The sequence below is a fragment of the Rhincodon typus genome, chromosome 16 (assembly GCF_021869965.1).
Source record: "Rhincodon typus isolate 14 chromosome 16, sRhiTyp1.1, whole genome shotgun sequence".
Classification (NCBI taxonomy): domain Eukaryota; kingdom Metazoa; phylum Chordata; class Chondrichthyes; order Orectolobiformes; family Rhincodontidae; genus Rhincodon; species Rhincodon typus.
Genome location: NC_063347.1, coordinates 61,054,155 through 61,074,141, shown reverse-complemented (window position 1 = coordinate 61,074,141; position 19,987 = coordinate 61,054,155). Strand labels below are relative to the sequence as shown.

General features: G+C 38.9%; 1 protein-coding gene across 1 annotated transcript in view; it reads right to left on the bottom strand.

Moving 5' to 3' along the window:
• The window catches only part of arl8bb (ADP-ribosylation factor-like 8Bb), a 46,389-nt gene that overhangs the window by 2,856 nt on the left and 23,546 nt on the right, over positions 1-19,987 (bottom strand). The window contains exons 3-8 of the mRNA XM_048606469.1: positions 16,507-16,528; positions 15,598-15,678; positions 11,291-11,364; positions 7,873-7,966; positions 3,822-3,889; positions 2,537-2,607 (exon numbers count right to left, since the gene is read on the bottom strand). Coding sequence (XP_048462426.1) covers positions 2,537-2,607; positions 3,822-3,889; positions 7,873-7,966; positions 11,291-11,364; positions 15,598-15,678; positions 16,507-16,528 — 410 coding nt within the window. The remainder of the gene's footprint in view (positions 1-2,536; positions 2,608-3,821; positions 3,890-7,872; positions 7,967-11,290; positions 11,365-15,597; positions 15,679-16,506; positions 16,529-19,987) is intronic.

The following is a 19,987-nucleotide window of genomic DNA, read 5'->3' as shown; positions in this document are numbered from 1 at the left end:
CTGACCTGAGGAAAACGAGAGTAGTTAAGAGAAGTTGTTGAGGGGGAGGATGAGCTCGGCCAAGTGGAGAGGAGGGGTGGTGGTGGTTGGGAACAGTTCAGGTCTTTGCTCCCGGAAGAAACAGACAGCCCTAAGACCCTCCTGGTAGGGAATGGATGGGTAAAGGGATTGTACGTCCACAGTAAAGGGGAGGCAGCCGGAACTCCGGCTTCTGTCAAGACAGTACAGATTTCTTACAGAAACTCAGCACCCATGGACCAGTTGAACCAGAACATTCCTCATCATAACGGACATTTTGGCACTCTACACTAGCATCACTGCAACAGTCTCAGTCCTCAATACCAACTGCCAATTTCCAGATGCCATCCTACAACTCATCTGCTGCATCCTCAACCACAATGTCCTCACCCAGACCCATGGAACAGCCAAGGGGACCAAGTTTGCTCCCCAATATACTAACATTTTCATGCACAAGTTCAAGCAAGACTTCTTTGCTGAACACTACCTCCAACCAATGCTAAATACCAGATATTTTGATGACATTTTCTTCCTTTGGCCTCGTGGACAGGAATCACTGAAACAACTACACAGTGATATCAACAAATTTCATCCCACCAGACTTACCGTGGACTACTCTTCAGAATCAATCTCATTCTTGAACACACATCTCCATCAAAGGACAGACATCTCTGTACCTCACTTTACCGCAAGTACACGGATAACCTCACCATGCTGCACTTCCAGCTTCCACCCTAAACAAATTAAAGAAGCCATCGTCTATGGACAAGCCCTGCACGCACAAAGCACCTACTCAGATGAGGTCAAACGCTGTGTTCTTCAACATGTTATTGATGACGACGAGCATCTCACCAAGTTCATCCCTGTGCCTCCACTTGTCTTCAAACAACTGCAAAACCCTAAACAGACTATCATCCACAGCAAACTACCCAGCCTTCAGGACAACATTGACCACAACACCACACAACCCTGCCATGGCTACCTCTGCAAGAAATGCCAGATTGACATGGACACTACCACCACATGTGGGAACACCACCCACGGCCTACACAGCAGATACTCATGTGAGACAGACAGCATTGGCTGAGTATCTCATACACTGCAGGCAAGGATGCCCCGAGGCATGGTATATTGGCAAGACTATGCAGATGCTATGACAATGGATGAATGGACATTTGTGTAACAATAGTCAGACAGGGATGTTCCCTCCCAATCAGGGAGCACTTCAGCGGTCAAAGAGATTCAGCCTCCAATCTTTTGGTAAGCGTCCTCCAAATCTGCCTTGGTGATACACAACAATGCAGAATCGCCGAGCAGAAACGGATAGCTGTAGCCACAAGGATGGCCTCGAGTGACCTTGAGTTCACGTTGCATTGCATGTGACCCCATCACACTGTTGACACTCCACTCACCATTTGAATGATCTTTTGATCTCTCTGCCCATAAATTCTGTGTGCTTCTCTCGCACTTCACCTGACAAAGGGTCTATGCTCCAAAAGCTGGTGATTTCAAATAAACCTGTTGGACTATAACCTGGTGTCGTGCAACTTCTGACTTGGTTCACCTCCGCATTGTTCCTTTAAGACACTAACCTGTTTCCTTTAACCGCAATTTGTCTTCATTCCAGATTTGTCTTTAAAGGTTTTGTTTAGGATATTACATTTTAAGCCAAGCAATAATCTTAAGCTAATAAGCAGTGAAGGATTTTCTAAAATTTTTTTTTGCTTAAAAGGGAGACATGTTATCAAAGCGGGTTAATTGTACTCTGCTCATTATGAATCAAATAGCATGTTCCTTTGGTTCAATCAGCCAATTATTGGAACATACAGCCACGCACCTGGCATCACCAGCACGGAAATCAATACACCCCTCGCTTGCAAATTGCAAAAGCAAGAATCTGTAAGGTACGATTCTACAATTGGACAGAAGTTGCTAAATAGTCCTGAGTGCATTCATAATACAGTAACTAATTTTGCATAATCAATCAAGCTCAATGTTGCCCAATTACACTTGCCAAAAGTTACCTTCATACGCATCCATTTAAAGAACATTCCTTACAGTCATGCTTTGCACATTGTTGAATTACCTGCAGCATGGGGATCCTGCAGTTCCCCACTGATTACTGTGGCAATGCCTCAGTCATAATACACATGCCAACTAATCAACATCCTTTCCTCCTGTAGTATGAATTGTGATCGTTTGAAATTTGATATTCCTGTGTTTATCCTGATTGGTGCAAAACAAAAAAGCATTGGCAACATCTTTCTTTCCAGCAATAGTCAAGTTCTGCACCATCAACGGATTGACAGTTTGAGTCAGACATGACTAACCCTCCACACCTCTACACTGACTTGTCATACAAGTTAGTCACTGTATCCATTGGATTCCACAAAGGTGCCCATTACAGGAACAGTTAAATCCTCAGTTCTACGTTTTCTCCACCTTCCCTTCTGATATTAATGACATTGCCAAAGTGTGAAACCTAATTGGCAAAGGGAATCCTGTAAATTTTGCCTACCTATGTTATCTTTCTCTTTGCAGGAAATTGAATAGCAGCAGATTTCTCTATCCTGGATAGCAGCCAAATTCCTACAACAGAAAAAGATAATTAAATTGGTAAAAGCAAACTCATTCCCAAAAAATTACAGGTATAATCATATAAACTATATATAATTCATTATTAAAAGGATGAACACATCATTATTGACTACAAATATTTGGATTGCTACTTCTATATTTTAAACATTCATTTTTATCATAGCTCGGAAATAACCAAAGCAATGTGTCATGCGATATCCTAGAACATAGTTGAAGTGCTTTTGAAGATAGCTATCTTCAAAGTGAAATGTAATATTTTGACAGCTAACTCTGCAAATGCATTTTTGGTTAGATTGCAAGTTAAGTCTGGTTGTTATGCACAAGTGGCTGGGGTAAGAGATTCTGATGTATATTGATCAACTTAAATTAGTGTTGGTGTTTTGTCAATCAACTGCTCAACGTTCAAGAATTAGAGGCACATAAGAGGCTTTGCATGAACAAGTTCAAATTCAAACACAGCAGTGGCACGAGAATCGCAAGAGGACAAGTATTTGCCCAAAGAATCTGAGATAAACTAACTGATCATCCAATAGATAAATCAACTGTAAATTCTTTGTGTTGCATATCATTTCCTCAATTTTAAGCAGTATAAATTAGATAGAATATGTTATACTGCAACCTTGGCTCTTGCCCCGGCTTTCTCCAGGATTAATGCTGAAGCTTCAGACAGGGCCTCACAAATTGAAACAGATTGCCTTTGAAATATGTATAATTTAGAAACAAGCAACATTTGGAAGCAGTACTTCTTCTAATCTGCACAACCAATCAAAAAGCTCCAGCACCTGCCCCACAGAACTTGACCCCTTTAAGTTACCTTAAGCAAGACCGTGCAAAATAAAAAGGGGCTGTGTACTAAAACAAATTGTCCATAAACTCAAAAAAAAGAGGGGATGTAGCTATTGGAACTATGTCCAATATGCACTATACAACTCCAATTTGAAAGCTCTTTCCCACCCTTTAAAGATGTGATAAAAACACTACTTTTAATTAATTCATGAACAGAAAGTCAAGATTGGTACTATTGAAACAACAAGTTGCTACACTCAAAAACATTTTAATCGGATATACTAAAAGGAATAGTACATTCAAACAAAACACATGTTAACACAGATGACTATGTCTGCTTTAATTGTTCAATACAATTCTACTAGCATACAGACAAGAATTGAGGAGGAAGTGTGCAGTTATCTTGAAAAATGACTTACATTTTTTCAATGAGCTGTTTTTCATCCAAAGCATTTGGAAGATCTCTCTTATTCCCAAGAACTAGCACCTGAAAATATTTAAAACTCTTGTAACTAATATCATGTCAGAGGACAGCTGTTTTTCTCTCAAAGGGTAACTTTCATTAAAAGGAACACAATCTCTTGGATAACAAATTTGTTCAGCATTAGTGAGGTCTTTCATATATGGCAGCAAAGGATCACTTAGGTTGCCTGCACAAAGAAATTACTTCAAGTGACATTTGGCTAATTAATTTTCTCCAACCCTTTAGGAACGCAGCAAATCTCAACTGCACATCCAAGATATAAACAGGATTGTTCCCTTTTAAAAAAAATTCACATCTATAAAAAGAACAAAATTACAACATTGAGCATTAATTCAAAACTGTTGTGCAGTGTTGAATAATCAAAATTGCTTGCATTTCGATGAACAGTAGGCCTTCCCCAGCTAGCAACAGCTGCACCTATTCATCATTATATCACACGCATACTCAAATTACGATATCAGTACATTTACAGGATTTCACTTGATTGAAGGACAAATGGTGCATAAAGTATGGAATCACACTGAAGTGCCTGCCCAATTACCTTATATACATAACTCACTGCTGTCAGTGCCTTTTGTACAGTGCCATATATCTTCTGAACAGCCCAAGTCCATGTACCATTTCTACTTCTCACCCCCATCTGACTTACGTGATGGGACAATGAGGCATAGCTTGTGTATTAGAAATCAGTTTGACACCAATTTAATTGATTGCAATTCCCAGTCCGCAAAAATTTTCGTCACCATCAACTTTGCCAACATAACCGGAGCTCCTATTAGATGGATGACACAGATATGGGCCGGGACAAAGAACTCATCACAAAGTTACAACCACTGTACACAGCCAGGGTAGTGCTCAAATCTATGGTGCACAGTGATCAGTACTGTTTTGGGAGTTGGCTATCAGATTATAGAACGGTCCATTGTGAATGGCAGCGCAGGGTAACCAGCCCTAGTCATCCTGGTCTCCAAAAAAATGCACAAGATTAAAATATTTGTAACTGAACATTCCAGAAAAACATTTTCCTTCCTGACTTTGAAAGTGAAGTTTAAAATTGATGATGTTTATCCCACAAATCAGTAGAAAAGGCAATTTTAAAAGTGGCACATCCATTGAAGGACATGGCATTCACTTGTGTCCTTGCTAACTTAAGAATTTCAGATTGTGACGAGCAGCCTTGGGTGCAAATTAACTAGACCATAGATTTGCAAAGAATGTAGACAAATCTGTTCATTATGGGGCAGAATGCTGTCATTTCAGACATCCTAAAAACCCTCGGAGGTACTCCAGGGATTAAAATTGCAAGATGTGACTGGAATGCAGCATACAGGTTTACGGTTGTTGCAATTTGGTTAGGGACTGATTATCTTTAAGAAAAATCCAAACACTCAGAACTACAGCAAGATTTCCAAGTATGGAGCTGGAGGAACACAGCAGGCCAGGCAGCAGAGGAACAGGAAAGTTGACATTTCAGGTCTGAACCCTTCTCCAAACTTTGTTATCTCTGACTCCAGCATCTGCAGTTCTTGCTGCCACAAGATTTCACATTTTTAAGCTGAAGAAAGCATTAATCATCAAAAATAATTAAACAAAGCAAACACAATCAACTTATCACTATAGTTTACAAATTACTTTTCCATTAAACTGTTTTGCTGTTAACTCAGTTTCCTTAGCTTAAAATCTTGCAGCTTTGTTCACTTCTCCACGGTTTACCCCAAAGGCACGTCACAGTTCTTCAAAATTTACTTTAATTCTCCTTAGTTTTCCAACTATTTCTCAAGTTATAGATTTCACACAATCCTTCCATTACGTATTGGTTAAGCAATCCTACTTTTCCTCTGCTGACCTCAAGACTGGACTCTGAAGCTCACTGTTCCGTCTTTGAGCATGACTTTTCTTTCCACCCCTATTCTGCTCCTACAGTTTCAGGACATCGCTTCCCAGTTTAACTATTCAAAGTATTTGCTTTCTGCCATAACATTGAGTAACACTAACTTCCTTCAATCATCTTCATTTAAGACATTTTACAATCACCACATAAATTCAGCTGTACTTCGCTGGAACCTAAGTGACCCTTCAGAGGATGCATTTAGTCAATCTCATCTGTTTCAAGTGGACAATGGCATTTGTGAGGCTCAAGTTCAATGCTCGCACTGCCCAGCTATTAACTGTAAAACTGGAGCATACATTACAACCATCATCTAAATAAATTTGAACTAAAATAACTAAAACAGGCACATACCAGTTTCATAGAATTGAAAGCATTCGTTCACAATCAAAACAATTCACACACATCATGGAGTTCCTGAAATCAGTAAACTGAATATTCGCCTCAGCAGTGCCCAAAACAAATAATCAGCCACTGCAATGGTATGGTTTGAACGGAACAGAAACCAGTAATATACTCTTATTAAAATCCTGAGACATTGCACCCTCTGCTGTCTTAAATGGAGTATGTCAAGCATTTAAAATTTAATGCAAGACTTGAGCAGTTCATTCAAATCTTCCACTATCTGATTAAAACAACAGCCTAAGTTACCACAAGCAGCTTTACAGAGCAGTACAGATAATACCAGTGTAGTAATTAAGGAGCATAACAACTCAAAAATCAGAAGAACAAACTACTTGCGTGCATCTAAAATGTTTTCTCCTCAGATGATTCTCAGGCCATGATTCCAAGGTTATTGGCTATTTTCAAGCAGCAAACCCATACACAAGTTTTAGAATTATCACACGCAATGAATTGAACTTAGAATGCTCGTATCATGTGTTCAGTGCCACTGCAGGGAATGGAGTACATAAACGTAAAATGCTGGCTGAACTCAGGTCTGGCAACATCTGCACAGAAAAAAGTTAACATTGAGTCTGATGTGGCTCCTCTTCAGAACAATTCTTCTGAGGTGAGGCTCTGAAGAAATCGTATCAGACTCGAAACTAATTCTTCCTCTCTCCACAGATGTTGCCAGACCTGCATTTCTCCAGCATGGTTTTGGATTTCCAAAATCTGTAGTATTTTACTTTCAATGAGGTACATAAATCCAGTTTGCCACTTCAGTGCAGTCGGGGGGAACACTACATGGTCAGAAGTGCCATCTTTCAGATCAAACATTAAACCAAGACTTCACCTGGCAAAAGAAAAAACCCAAAGAGCTGTAGCTGCTGGAAGTCAGAAACAAAAACAAAATTTCTAAAAAAAACCTCAGCAGTATGGCAGCATCTGTGGAGAAAATGCAGAGTTAACACTTTGGGTCCAGAGTTCTGAAGACAAGTTACTGAACCCAAAACATTGACACTGATCTCTCCATAGATGCTGCCCAACCTGATTTTTTTCCCCAACAATGTTGGTTTTTGTTTCATCTGGCAAGTTTAATCCTACTATTTTGAAAATACTCTTTGCTTCAATTAAGCCAGGACATAGTCCACGTTGACACTTGAGTGCAGCCTGACATTATCCAAAAGTCACCTACTGAAAAAGACATCAAGTGAAAGTGCTGGCTGACATTATAAAAGATCCTCTGAAGCCAGTCCACGAGATCAGTTCTTCTGAGATTTCTGTCCATGTTACCTCCCAAATGCCTATACACAATGGTATAGAATGGACATATAACTTGTAAAGCAGGAGAGATTCAACAATGCTAAATTTAAAGGAGCTGACTCCAGTGTCTCCAACCAGAAGAGGAAATTGAGATAAACTTTAGGGGAAAAAAATCTGAAGTATCAACAACCACACCTTCAGAACAATCTGAATCCGCATTAGTGATGTTGAATAACTACCTTGTATTCAAGATCGAATCAAGTACAGTTTTGACAGATCTAATTACAATTCAATCCTTGAGCAGATTTTAAAATGAGATGAGCGCTTTCTTGTCAGGTTACAAATTTATACTTAATTTGAAGTGGAATAATCAAACCCCTAAGAACAAAAAGTGCAATATACAGAAGAATAGACTGAAAAATCATTCTTAAAAATAGTAAGTAGTACTCACAGGGATTCCTTGCAGTTGTGGTTTGTCTAACAGATTGTGAAGTTCGTTTCTAGAAGCCTCAATTTTATCACGGTCTGCAGCATCCACCATATACCTTTAAAAGGAGAGAGAATAATTATGTTACAATACAAAAAGTAATGACAAATTTTATTAAGTCAGTTTCAATTGCACAAACTATTTTCCCATTTCTAAAACTGGGTCTTCCATGGTAGTAGTGATATCTTCATACTAGTTTTCTTTGGAAATGATACAAAATTTTGCTCCAGGATCCAAATGCCAATTGTTGATACATCAACCAATATCACAATAGCTGGACTACCTGGTAATTATCACATCATTAACCACATTCTAAATGCTGGCAGAATGCAGATGCTCCTTTGTGATGCCAAAGTAGATGCAAAAGCTGTAGTGGAAACTACCTTAAGCAACAGTGCAGCTTCCAAACTATTGTGGTTTAGTGGCTGCAAGTCTGTTTAGAATAGCTTTATCCACTGCAACAGCTACTGTGCTCTCAGATTGGAAATCCAGATGTAGCTAATTAATTTTGTGAAGTTAATAGAAATGAATAATAGTCGAATGTGATCTCAATGCTCATTTGCACAGCATATGAATTTATAATTTTGTGCAATAATGACCTTTCATCAGGACTGGAAAATTAGGGATGCAATAGGTTTGAACTCAAAACAGAGGCACAGAAAAGGAGAAATAGAAATAAGGAAGGCTTGTAGTAAAATGGAAGTCAGGAGAAATTGAATGACAAATAGGTGATGTTGCAAGCAAAGCCAAACCAAACCACAACAGGCCAAGTAAACCACAGAAAAAAGGGTTCACAGGAGGTATAAATAGAAAAGCAGAATCACCAGCACTTGTCTGAAACAAGTGGAGCAAAGATAATCCTAAACTGAAGGGTGGAATCTGGAAGACTCTAAAGGAAAGGTAAGTGCCATTCCAAGCTCACACCTGAGGCTTCAATGGAATACCGCAGGCCAAGGACAGATGTCAGCTGAGAGCTGGACTAGATGACCCAGTTCAGGGTATTGCCTTCAAATGTACTGTAGGTGTTCAGCAAAGTGGACATAATCTGCATTATGTTCACCCCATGTAAGGAGACTGCATTGAGAGCAGTGTCATCACGGGACAAGTCATAGTTGCTGTGCATCTTTTGTTACGGAAAGTTCTCAAAAAAGTGCCACCTTTTTCAGTGGCTTTAATAGCAGAATTAGGATGGGACCTGGCCGAATATTTTTGCCAGGCAGCTTTCTCCCTGTTTATTTAACCTCTCTTACCCCAACCCATTCACAGGCCTTCCCTTTTGCTAGTTCCTCCCTGACTTTGCACCTGCTCAAAACCCTGGTACATCTCTCAACCTTCCATCAGAGCCCACTTATCGAACCTAAACATGGACCCAATCCGCAGATGCTACCCAACCTGAGTATTGGTAGTATTTTGTTTTTACTTCAGATCTGCAACATTCACTTAGTGTACATTTATTGGTCAACATTTGAGACAAAAAACAGTTCAGATGATTTCTGGTCTTGATTGTAGATCAGAGGAATCATATAATCAATTTCTTGATTACCGAATGGTGGTAGTTGTTTAAGATATAAACATGCACCAGTACAGTTCATTTATCCATGTTGACAAAGTGTGATGTACTTTCTATGAACTGCATGTGGTTTAGTGATGTCATTGCACCCAGATCTGGTTTTGGACAGCAAGTGAAAATGCACTTTGTCTTGACTATATTAACGTGGTGGATTGTTCAGCAAGTAAGCTGTGTACATTTCCCATCGTCCCTTGACAGCACTTCCTCAAAACGATCACCAACTCTTTGGAAATAATTGCTTAAATTTATCATGTCATTTGCATCAGCGGCATTAGCACATTAATGCAGAATCAACCACTGCACTATGGGGAAGTACTTAAAACTTCAGTTCTCGCCCAAAACCTGAATTCAAACAGGAAAAAGTGGCACATGCTCGCCCATTCTACATTTGTCATGCTCCTATGAGGTGCCTTGGGAAAATTAACTTAGCACAATACCAACTGAAGACATTGCTTTTAAAAAATGCTTTATACTGTCTGCAAATCAAAGGGATATAAATAATGAAAGTTATGGAACCCATTGTTCTTGCACTGCTGGCAGTTAACTTGTCAGAAAAGTATCTCATTAAATCCGTGAACTGTGCTCTAAGTCAATCTCAGCTGGTCATCACCTAAGTTCACTATTGGATCAATCATTTGTTCTAAATCACAGTAGGCCATTGGCACTCAAATCATACCGTAACATATCACTATATTTAGAAGAAAGGAGACAACAACAAATAAACTGAAGGAATAAAACAACCTCCACATTGAATGATCAAAGGAACAAATTTTAAAAACTCTAATTTAAAGAAATCTTTTAACCAAATGCATTGCTATGCAGATGGCTAGCATATTCAAATACTTTGGTGTAAATTTGGGTAGAACAAAAGAAATTTGTGGTAAAGGTCACAAGTTTGTTAACTGATTTTCTAGAAGTGACTTTGTCCCTGTTGACAATACACAATTGCAATATGAAAAAGCTACAGGCGAGATATGAGGGGGCAATGCCAGTGTTGACTGGTTGAGCAAACACTCCACTATATTTTCCCAATTTAAGACAAAAATCAAGTTCTGATGTAGCCAGACTGAAGACTGTATGTTACCAAAAGTCATGTAAACTGGAGACCACAATATAATGTTTTCAGACCATTCTCTCTGAAGAACTGCAGGTCAAGTATTAGTCCTGTTAAACTATAAAGTTGGATTATAATTTTATTACTTCTTGCAGTGAACAATGCGTGCAAGTTACTGCCAGCATAATAAAATTATGGGTAACTTGCACACTGGATTCTGCACTTAGAATCAAATTGAAAGAGACATTACAAACCCTTTCATTTAGGTCCATGCAAGAGACAAAGTCAAGTTTAGAGCAGGTGAATTAGATGTAAAGCTAATTTAATTATCTGCCTTAATGAATGTAAAACATTAGAAATCAGGATGACAGTCAGTAAATGTGGAGCAAGAAAGAGGATTAATGTTTCAGGTCACAGACTTATTGCCAACAGGAACGAAAATAGTTCAAGCCCATATGAATATCAAGCACTGAGGTACACTGAAAGGCGGCCAGGAAAAGCATCATGATTTGAGAACAAGATCGCCACGTTAACTAGAAGCAAAAGTTCACAGAAGACTATGGGTATCCAACAGACTATGAGCAAAGCCTTTTATTTGTAGCAGCGAGAATAAGGGGCTTCAGAAACCACTTTGCTCACTAAAAAGCTGGTATGCTCAATATTTTAGATTTTCTGGCAGCATGTCAGTGAATGTATCAAAATTCAAAGTTTACACTACTGCTGTTTACAGTAATGGTAAAACTGCAAGTCACACTTACACGACAGCATTGACTCCTCTGCAGTAACGTTCCCACATACTTCGAAACCTTGGCTGTCCACCAATGTCCCAGATCTTTATTCAAAGAAATAAAACAGCGATTACAGATAGCAAAATTTGATAATGCCCGTAACCAAATTTAACAGGATTGCCATGTTCAATTTTATGTATAGTTGAAGGCTTACACTTCCAAAAGGAGCTGTAGCCCAATTCTACATGCAAAAACATCCAAACACTCAAATTTTCTCCCCCAATCTCAATTATAACAAAAAAGGAAACAGTCTCACTCTTTTCACTCTTCAAAAGCGTTCCTCTTGCTCTTATTTTCTGGGCAACATCAGGGCTAACATTTTATCTTTGAAGGCCTATATGTATTACTATCGTAGACCTGCCCACCATCACTACATTCATAGCTTCACTTTTCCCTATTTCTTCAGCTCATTTATTTACTCCTCTGCTTCTTGCCACACTTCCTTGCCTTCTTCCTGAAGCTTGGAGGTCATCAAGGAGATGGCAGAAAGTTCCAACAGGCAGATTCCTGGGCAGGAAATATAAACACAGGAGCTTCCAGAATCGGTTAAGTTCTTATCACAGAAACCAACAATTGTACAGGAATTTAAACTTACTGCTTGCTAAGCACGTTTAGTATGAACAAGTTGGATGCCAGGAAAAAGCATGCAACCTGAATTCAAAGCATTCAGCAACTCCACAAGGTCTTAATGCTGTTTGGTGGGAGTGAGCAGGTAGAAGAAACCAACAGAGGCAGGTTCATTGGCATGTTTAACTTTTCTCAAATAGTTTGTGCATGTAATATTTTCCTTAGGAATTAAAGACATTTTTGCTCAAGTGGTACTTTGACAGATGGTAAATTAGTCAAAAAGAGACGTTGGAAATTCCCTTAAAGCCAGGTCGGAAATGATAATGAAACAGCACGTACCTTCATTCATCAAAACTTGCATCAATACACTGGACATATTTAGGATAAGTCGCCAGCAATATTCACACAAGCACCAGATGATAAGCATAGTCAATAAGATAATGACTACCTCGCCTTGATATTCAGTGACGTTCCACCATCCAATCAACCATCAACATCCTGAGGTTCACCACTGATTATATACTGCGGTGTTGCATCAACTTGAGACCAAATATTTTGCAAGCAACTCATCTCCTGACACCCTACAGCCTTTCCAGTGCTAAAACATAAATCAGGAACACAATGGAATGCTCTCCACTTGCCTGAATAAATGAAATATTGACTTGAGATACATCTTGGTGAATAAGCCAGGAAAAAATTAACCAACTTGGAGAGCCAGCATGGATTTATAAAGGTATTTCATCCTTCATTAATCTAAGTAATCCTTTTGATAAAGTTAAGGTCAATGAAAGGAAACAGATATTAAGAAAATGTCTGCCGGAGTATCATACAAACGGCTAGTTAATAAAATTAAGGCTCAAGTTAGTATCAGCTTGGATTTAAAAAAGTGGTTTCAGGACAGAAAACTGACTTGTGCTAAATTGCCTTTTTTTTTTAAAAGCACTGCATGGATGGATGGTAGTAAGTGGTGTTCCCCACGATTCAGTGCTGGGACCAGTGCTTTTCTTAACAAAATGGCTTGTATATTGGGGTGCAGAGCAAAATTTCAAACTTTGCCAGCAATACCAATTGTGTTAGTGTGTCATGCAGTGGGATGTGATCAATCAACTGCAAGAGGACATCGATAGTCTAGCAGAACAGGCAGACAAATGGCAGATGGAATTTAATACCAAAATGCATTTTGGCAGAAGGGATAGGGAGAGGCACCACAATTAATAATAGTTCTAAAGCACGTGATGGAACATGGAGGCCTTGGGGTCCAGGTCCATAGATTAATGAAGGTAGCAAGAAATTTTTAAACATTAGTTACGCTCATCGGATCTTGGGGTTTATAAATACTCATACAGAAGCAGGAAAGTAATGCTGAACCTCATGTTGAATATAGAGTATTGTACCCGCTCCATGTTTTAGGTAGATTGAAGATGCTCAAGGCGGGTGTTGAACAAATTCACCGGAATAGTTCTAGGAATGAGAGAAATTAGCTTCAAATTTCAATCGGAGAAGCTGGGATTGCTTTCTTCAGAACAAGATATATTGAGGGTGGTTTGGTGGAGGTGTATAGTACAGAGATTTAGACAAGATGGACAAAACGAACTCAGCTTAAAAGTACTGCTCAAGAAACGCAGAGGGATGTGAAAAAGAGCAACTTTTATTGCAGCATTAGATAAAGAGCTTGAACTCAATGACTAAGAAGGTGGTGAGACCAGAGATAATGAAAAGTGGATAGAAGCAAAAGGGAAATAATTCCTGTAGACCTACAAGTTTAAGTGGAGTAATGGGGTTGACTGGACTGGTCAGTGGATAGCAGGCAGAGACTTAATGGCATCCTCCCATGTCATTAAAAGGTAAACTTGCCACAATCCTAGCGGACCAAAATCTGCTCTCTAATTAGATATACATTACTAGTTTAAACTGAGAATCACCAGTTTAAGGGGAGACATTCAGAACAACTCTGAGCTGAGACCATCCAGTATACAGCAGCTGAATTTGTTTAATTTGATGGATGGTTGCCAGTCACTTAGTCCACCATCTTGTAAATGGTGTAACATGGCTACTGTGTGCACCATTCACAAGTTGCACTGTAGCAATTTAGCAAGGCTTCAAATAGGCCTCCCAAATTTACAATCTTTCCCATCTATAAAATGAAACAATAGCATGTGTATGAAAATACCAACACCTCAGTTTCCAAATTACATGCCACCCCAACTTGGAAATATGTCACCCTTCTTTCATGGACATCTGATCAAAATCTGCACCTCTAATACAGCAGCACTGTGGAAATATTGGATATGACTGCAGTTCAAGAAAGCTCACTACCACCTTTTCAAGAGCATTAAGATAGGAGGGTTAATTGATGGCTTTGAAATACCACATATCCAGTAAAGGAATGCAAAAAAAATGCTTCAGGTCAGCAACCTTTACTCAGAACTGAAAAATGTTACAGATATGAAAGATTTTAGGCAAGTAGAGGCAGGGAAAGAAAAAGAAACAGATTTAATTGTATGGAAAGAGACATTAAAATAATACACAGGAGGACTCACAATCAGTCAAGAAACAAATAGGCAGCAGAACCATTAGCACGAAAAAAAATTTCTAAAAATATTTCTAAAAAATATAATGAAAATAGAAGTTGCGATGAGATTCCGTGCCAAGTTTGGAGGTTATAAAGAGCCAAATCACAATACGATAGAGATAGTGTTTCTCGAGCTTAATTGAAACAGTGCCAGAAGTCAAGGGCAAAGAAGTTGGAGAGGGGAATTTAAATGACCAGCAACTAGATGCGAGGTTACAACTGCAGACTAAATGGAGGTATTCAGCAAAGAACTCATCCAATCTATGTTTGACTTCTGCAATGTAGAGCAGTAAATATGGTACACTGCATTACAAGTACAAGGCAAGCAGTACTTCATCTGCAAGGCATGTTTGGGAGCTAGGATGGCAGGAAGGGAGGAGTTAAAACCGTTAGATGCTGTACCTCGTGGGCTTGGAATGAGAAGCTGAGGAAATGTGAGCAAGGGTTGGGCAACCGGAGAACAGTTCAGAGTATCCAGAAGGCAACGGTCCCTTCAGAACGCTGAAAGGCGAGAGGGGAAAATGGTGACGGCATCTACAGTTTCTGTTGAATGAGGAAACTGGTTGTTTGCGGAGTTAGACTACGGTTTAATTTAAGGTTTCAGTTCAGCAACTGGCAATAGACTTACAAATTACATCTGCAAGGACCAATGTTTTATGCAAGCTGTACAGCCTCAGCAACCTGAAAGCCTCCTCACAAACCACATCAGACCCAAGTTATGACATGTGCATGGTCCCACAATTAAATCATCCATGTACACCCAGATAAAGCAGCTAACTTTGACAGAAACAAATGTGTATTTAAACACTGATTGTTTTCCACGATTTATCTTTGGATCTAAATTAATGCTGGAAAGGAATAATCAAGTCAATCCAGACAGGACTTTTACTTGCAAATAACAAGATATCAGGAATATAATTTAGAAGGTTCTGACAATTTGAAGCAGTGATTTGCGAGAATTTCTCATGGACCAAGGCCTGCTGGATGAATTCATGACTGCTGAACAGTTACATATCCACAAATTGTGTCTTATGGGCAATGTTGAACATGCGAACAACTGGCCTAATTGTAAAGTATTGTTAAATCACACTGAAGAACAGTACAACTGTGTTTTACTGGATAATCTTTCATTACATACCTTTATTGTGACATTGCCTTTGGTGACCTTTCTCATATTGAAGCCAACAGTTGGAATCATATCTTCACTGAACTGACCGCACTGGAATTTAAAGGAAATTAAAATTAATAAAGCATTTTTAAAAATTAATGACATTTCTTTTCCCACCTAATGTGAGAAAAAAGTGGTGATATCAAGGGTGTCCCAAAGTCTGCCACAGCCAGAAGTATTTGAAATTTGACTGACTACTGTTTGCCTGCATTGCAAAACAGCCAATGTGCACACAAGGTCATACTAACAGCTGTGAAATAAACAGCTAGATATTCTGCTTATAAATGATTAGTTGAAATGATCATTTTGGTCAGAGAATGGCCCTGTTCAACAAATACTGCATGCCACCCTTCACATCCACCTTGTGCAGTTAAAACCTCACTTTAGTAAATCATATTAAATATAGTGCAGCATGGAAGGGCATTAGTTTTGATTTCATCCTTAATGTCTAGTCAGTTTGAAAACCAAAACATCCAACAGGCCATTTGAATCAGATTTCCTTCTAGGCACGTGGGTTGATCAGTATTGCTAGCAGAGGCAACCTAATCATACTGCAACAGCTCGCTTACAAGAGTGAAAATCCAAAAGGATACACATCAACAGGGACAAATCTATCTCCTGACGTTCTTGATTAATACGCCATTCAAGCAGGACTGTACATGACTCTCAAAGAGACAAAACTTTCAACATATAAAGTTACAAGGAAGAATACTGCAATTCAGTCTAGTTTAAATACACATTTCTCCTCACCACCAAATACTGAGTGTTGAAATGATTCAGTTTTTTTAAAAAAAAAGTATGAGGACAGGCAGAGAGAGTTCTAAAGAGAAGTTCCTGATTTTAAATTTGCAGCAAACACTACCCTTTTTAAAAGTTGACAGGTAATTGGTTTAAAAAAAAACTTAATTGCTATTTGATCAGAAATCCCCCAAGTTCAAACCTCTCCATTGAAATAAAACACTGAACATAGTATGTATTGTGGCACATCTGGGATCCCTGATAACTAAACATTGCCTAGTAACTCAATATTTCAAATTTCTTTAATAACCTGTATTGGCTGCCTTTACAGAATCTAAAATGAACTCCTGAAGGAAAGAGCAGCTGAACTAAAGTTGAGGGTTCAAGATCAGCTTTGATTACGGCAACAGCTCACTTGGCAATAGATGTCTCCATATCACAGTATTAGTGCCAAACAAACACTGACTTGGATTCTAAACCACAGTTTTGATGTCTAGTTGGGCTACAAAACTTTGAAGGCCACAATCAAAAAACAAGCAGCCTTATCCGCAAGTCAGATCGTAGAGCAAGATCTCCCTATTAGAGTACTGCACTCAGTCTGACATTTAACGATCAATATATACTATATCTTAAAAAGGATCAGGTCTCCATGCATTGGAGTTTAGAAGTACGAGAGAAAATCCTAATTTAGTTGGATAAAGGGCAGTGTCCAGGGTAGATGCTTGGAGGATGCTTCCCGTTAGAAATCAAGATAACTTCTAATCAAGACAGATGAGAAGGAACGTTTTGAGTTGTTAATGTTTGAAATTCCTTTCTCTGCTCCTATCCAATATTGTTAAATGTATTGTACTAATTAAACAAATATTAAAAATGTCTTGCGTTTATTTTCAGATTTGCCTTCTCAAGATAATGCCTTGCACAATGATTTGAACATATACCTGCATGCATGCACCTGACAATGCAGCTCCAACACAGAAGGAGCTGTCATCAAGTCTTTTCAAAGACAAACGAAGTGCCCTTAAATGAGCTAGACAGACAATTCTGGAAAAGTTATTTTTCAGCATGTAAATGAAATGCTCAAGATTTAACCCATCATAACCTTTCAAATCACAATTCTCACTGCATCTACATTAGACTGAACAATGTTGCACAATGTAGAACAACGTTTGTCTAAATAACTGACATTATAAAATCAACTTGCATTTTAATAGCACAGACATTTTTAGATTCAAGTAATCCATGACGACTGGATATCAATTTCTGTTCACATGCTACAGTTGACTGGTACACAGTTTAAAAATAGAAAGTGGTTGACATACCAAGATATAAGCAATTCATTCGATACAAAGGGGGAAACATCTCTATTCAATCAATTTCAAAAGGAACCCAAGTTGTCAACTTATTACAAATTGGTTCAACACATTCTGAAATTTAGAATTAATGTTAGCAATCCATGAGATTGACCACAACTGCAAAATCCCTCAATGGCTGCAGACTCTGCAGCTGTATTTCCTCTTCCCTTGCTCCTAAAATAAAATGAATCACATGAAGAGCAAGATTTTATATCAAAGCAATAAACCAAAACGTATTTCATAACACAAATCTAAAATGCAACAGCCTGAACCTGGATGCAGTGAAAATTAAATGCTCTTCACACTTCAACTAGCTATTTTTGAGAATGACCCAACACGATCAACTCTCCAAGCATTAGCACCTGATCGTAGCTAGCAACATGGAGAGGTTTTGCATGCATGTCTCTTGTTCCACCTCTCACTTCTCCTAATTTCTTGCCTAATATCACAGAAATGATTTCCAGTCTTTCATAACAAAGCAAAGCTACCCAGCCCCACCCCTCCTCTATTTATTTGTGAGCTCCCTTCCCCCTCCTCATTTTTGAAGAAGGGTCCCAACCCAAAATGTCAACTTTCCTGCTCCTCTGATGCTGCCTGGCCTGCTGTGTTTCTCCAGCTTCGCACTTATCTGACTCCAGGATCTACAGTTCTTGCTATCTGAAAGCTACTTTCTTGCAAAGTTTATGCTCATGCAGGTAGTCAATTAATTAAGTAGTTACGCTCCTACATTAAGTTGCATTATCCTAAACAGTTCCACAGAAACCCATAAATGCGTGGGTTATTTTCCCAGAATATCAAACAAGCACAGAATGCAAACATATTTAAACCACCAAAACAGACATGAATATATGTAAAAAGAATATCTTTTTACTTTTCTTGCATCATATAGAAGATTGTTTAGCTGGAGGCAGAAGGCTGGAGATCTTCGTCAGAATCATCTGCAGCTCTAAGTTGAAGGTTGCAGACCAGACTCTTAGTTACAAAAACAAAGTTGCTAGAAAAGCTCAGCAGGTCTGGCAAAATCTTGCGAAAGAAAAAACAGTTAACGTTTAGGGTCCAGTGACCCTTCCTCAGACTCTTAGCTACTTTGGAGGTGGAGGGTTGAGTGCTGTTCACAAGTTTTTGTAAGCCTATTCCATCTTAATTGAGACAGGCAACAGTCAAAATTAATAGGGATTGCTCAGAAATGCTGAGGTTTGGCACACTTTTCATTCATTCTTCCACACTGCCGAGAACTGGCAGCTACATGTAGTGATTTGTGGCAATGAAAGTGATAATTTCCCTGGTTTGAATGACAACCGTCCTATAGAAATGGTTCTGAAGAACAGGAAAACCGTTCAAAACTAAATAAACTTGCTTTTTCAAGTAGCAATATTTGCCACTTCAATTAACAAGTTAAATAGTGTGGGTGAGGGCTGGAGAGGTTTGAAAAAAATTTATATCTCAAAGCATGCCAGTTTGCTCCTTCACAAAACCAAACACTTCCCAACTGCAAACTGTGGAAGTAAGAGCACTGATGCAGAATCAATGTCTTCAATCACAATTTCTGACTGAATATGAAAGTAATCCTCTTCCTGTGGCCTCAGATAATTGAGATAATTCCAGATGCCACAAGTCACCACCCTTGGGTCCTATCCCCACTTCTCTTTCACATCTGCCGTACTAAACGTGAGGAACTCAATGATTTGTCCCGCAAGTCATTGAGCATCACCTGTCCAATACAGTTAATCCCAACCTTTGCACAACCCAACCAAAAAACTGTCCTCTCATTATGCCCTTTAACCCCTGATAATTCCAGTCCTTCATCAAATAAACTTCCCTGCCATAACGTTTAGCACAAGGACTCATTTTCTTCAGAATTCATCCTTACCAACATCAATACTGCAATAATCACAATTTTTCCAAAGCCATCCACTTATCCTCTATACTAGGTTACCAAGCTCCCCTCAATTTGCACGGTTTTGAAATATAACATCACACTGCAACTTCAAGTTTCTCTCATTAATTACTCTCCGAATCACTTGTCAGATTTTCCCCAAGAACAGGACAGAAGTTGATCTAGTTCAAATCAAAACTAGCTCAGACCTTCTAATGGAAAGCATTGCAGTGTGGACAGTTGTGAAATGGAACCATGTGGAACTACTAACGCAGCTGACTCTGCAGAAATTGCCCTGGAAGTGTAAACGTCTGATGGGCAATAACAGTGCCTGGAACCCTCCAAAAACATTGCCAATACCAGGTTATGGAATGGAGGATTGTGACTAGTGGTG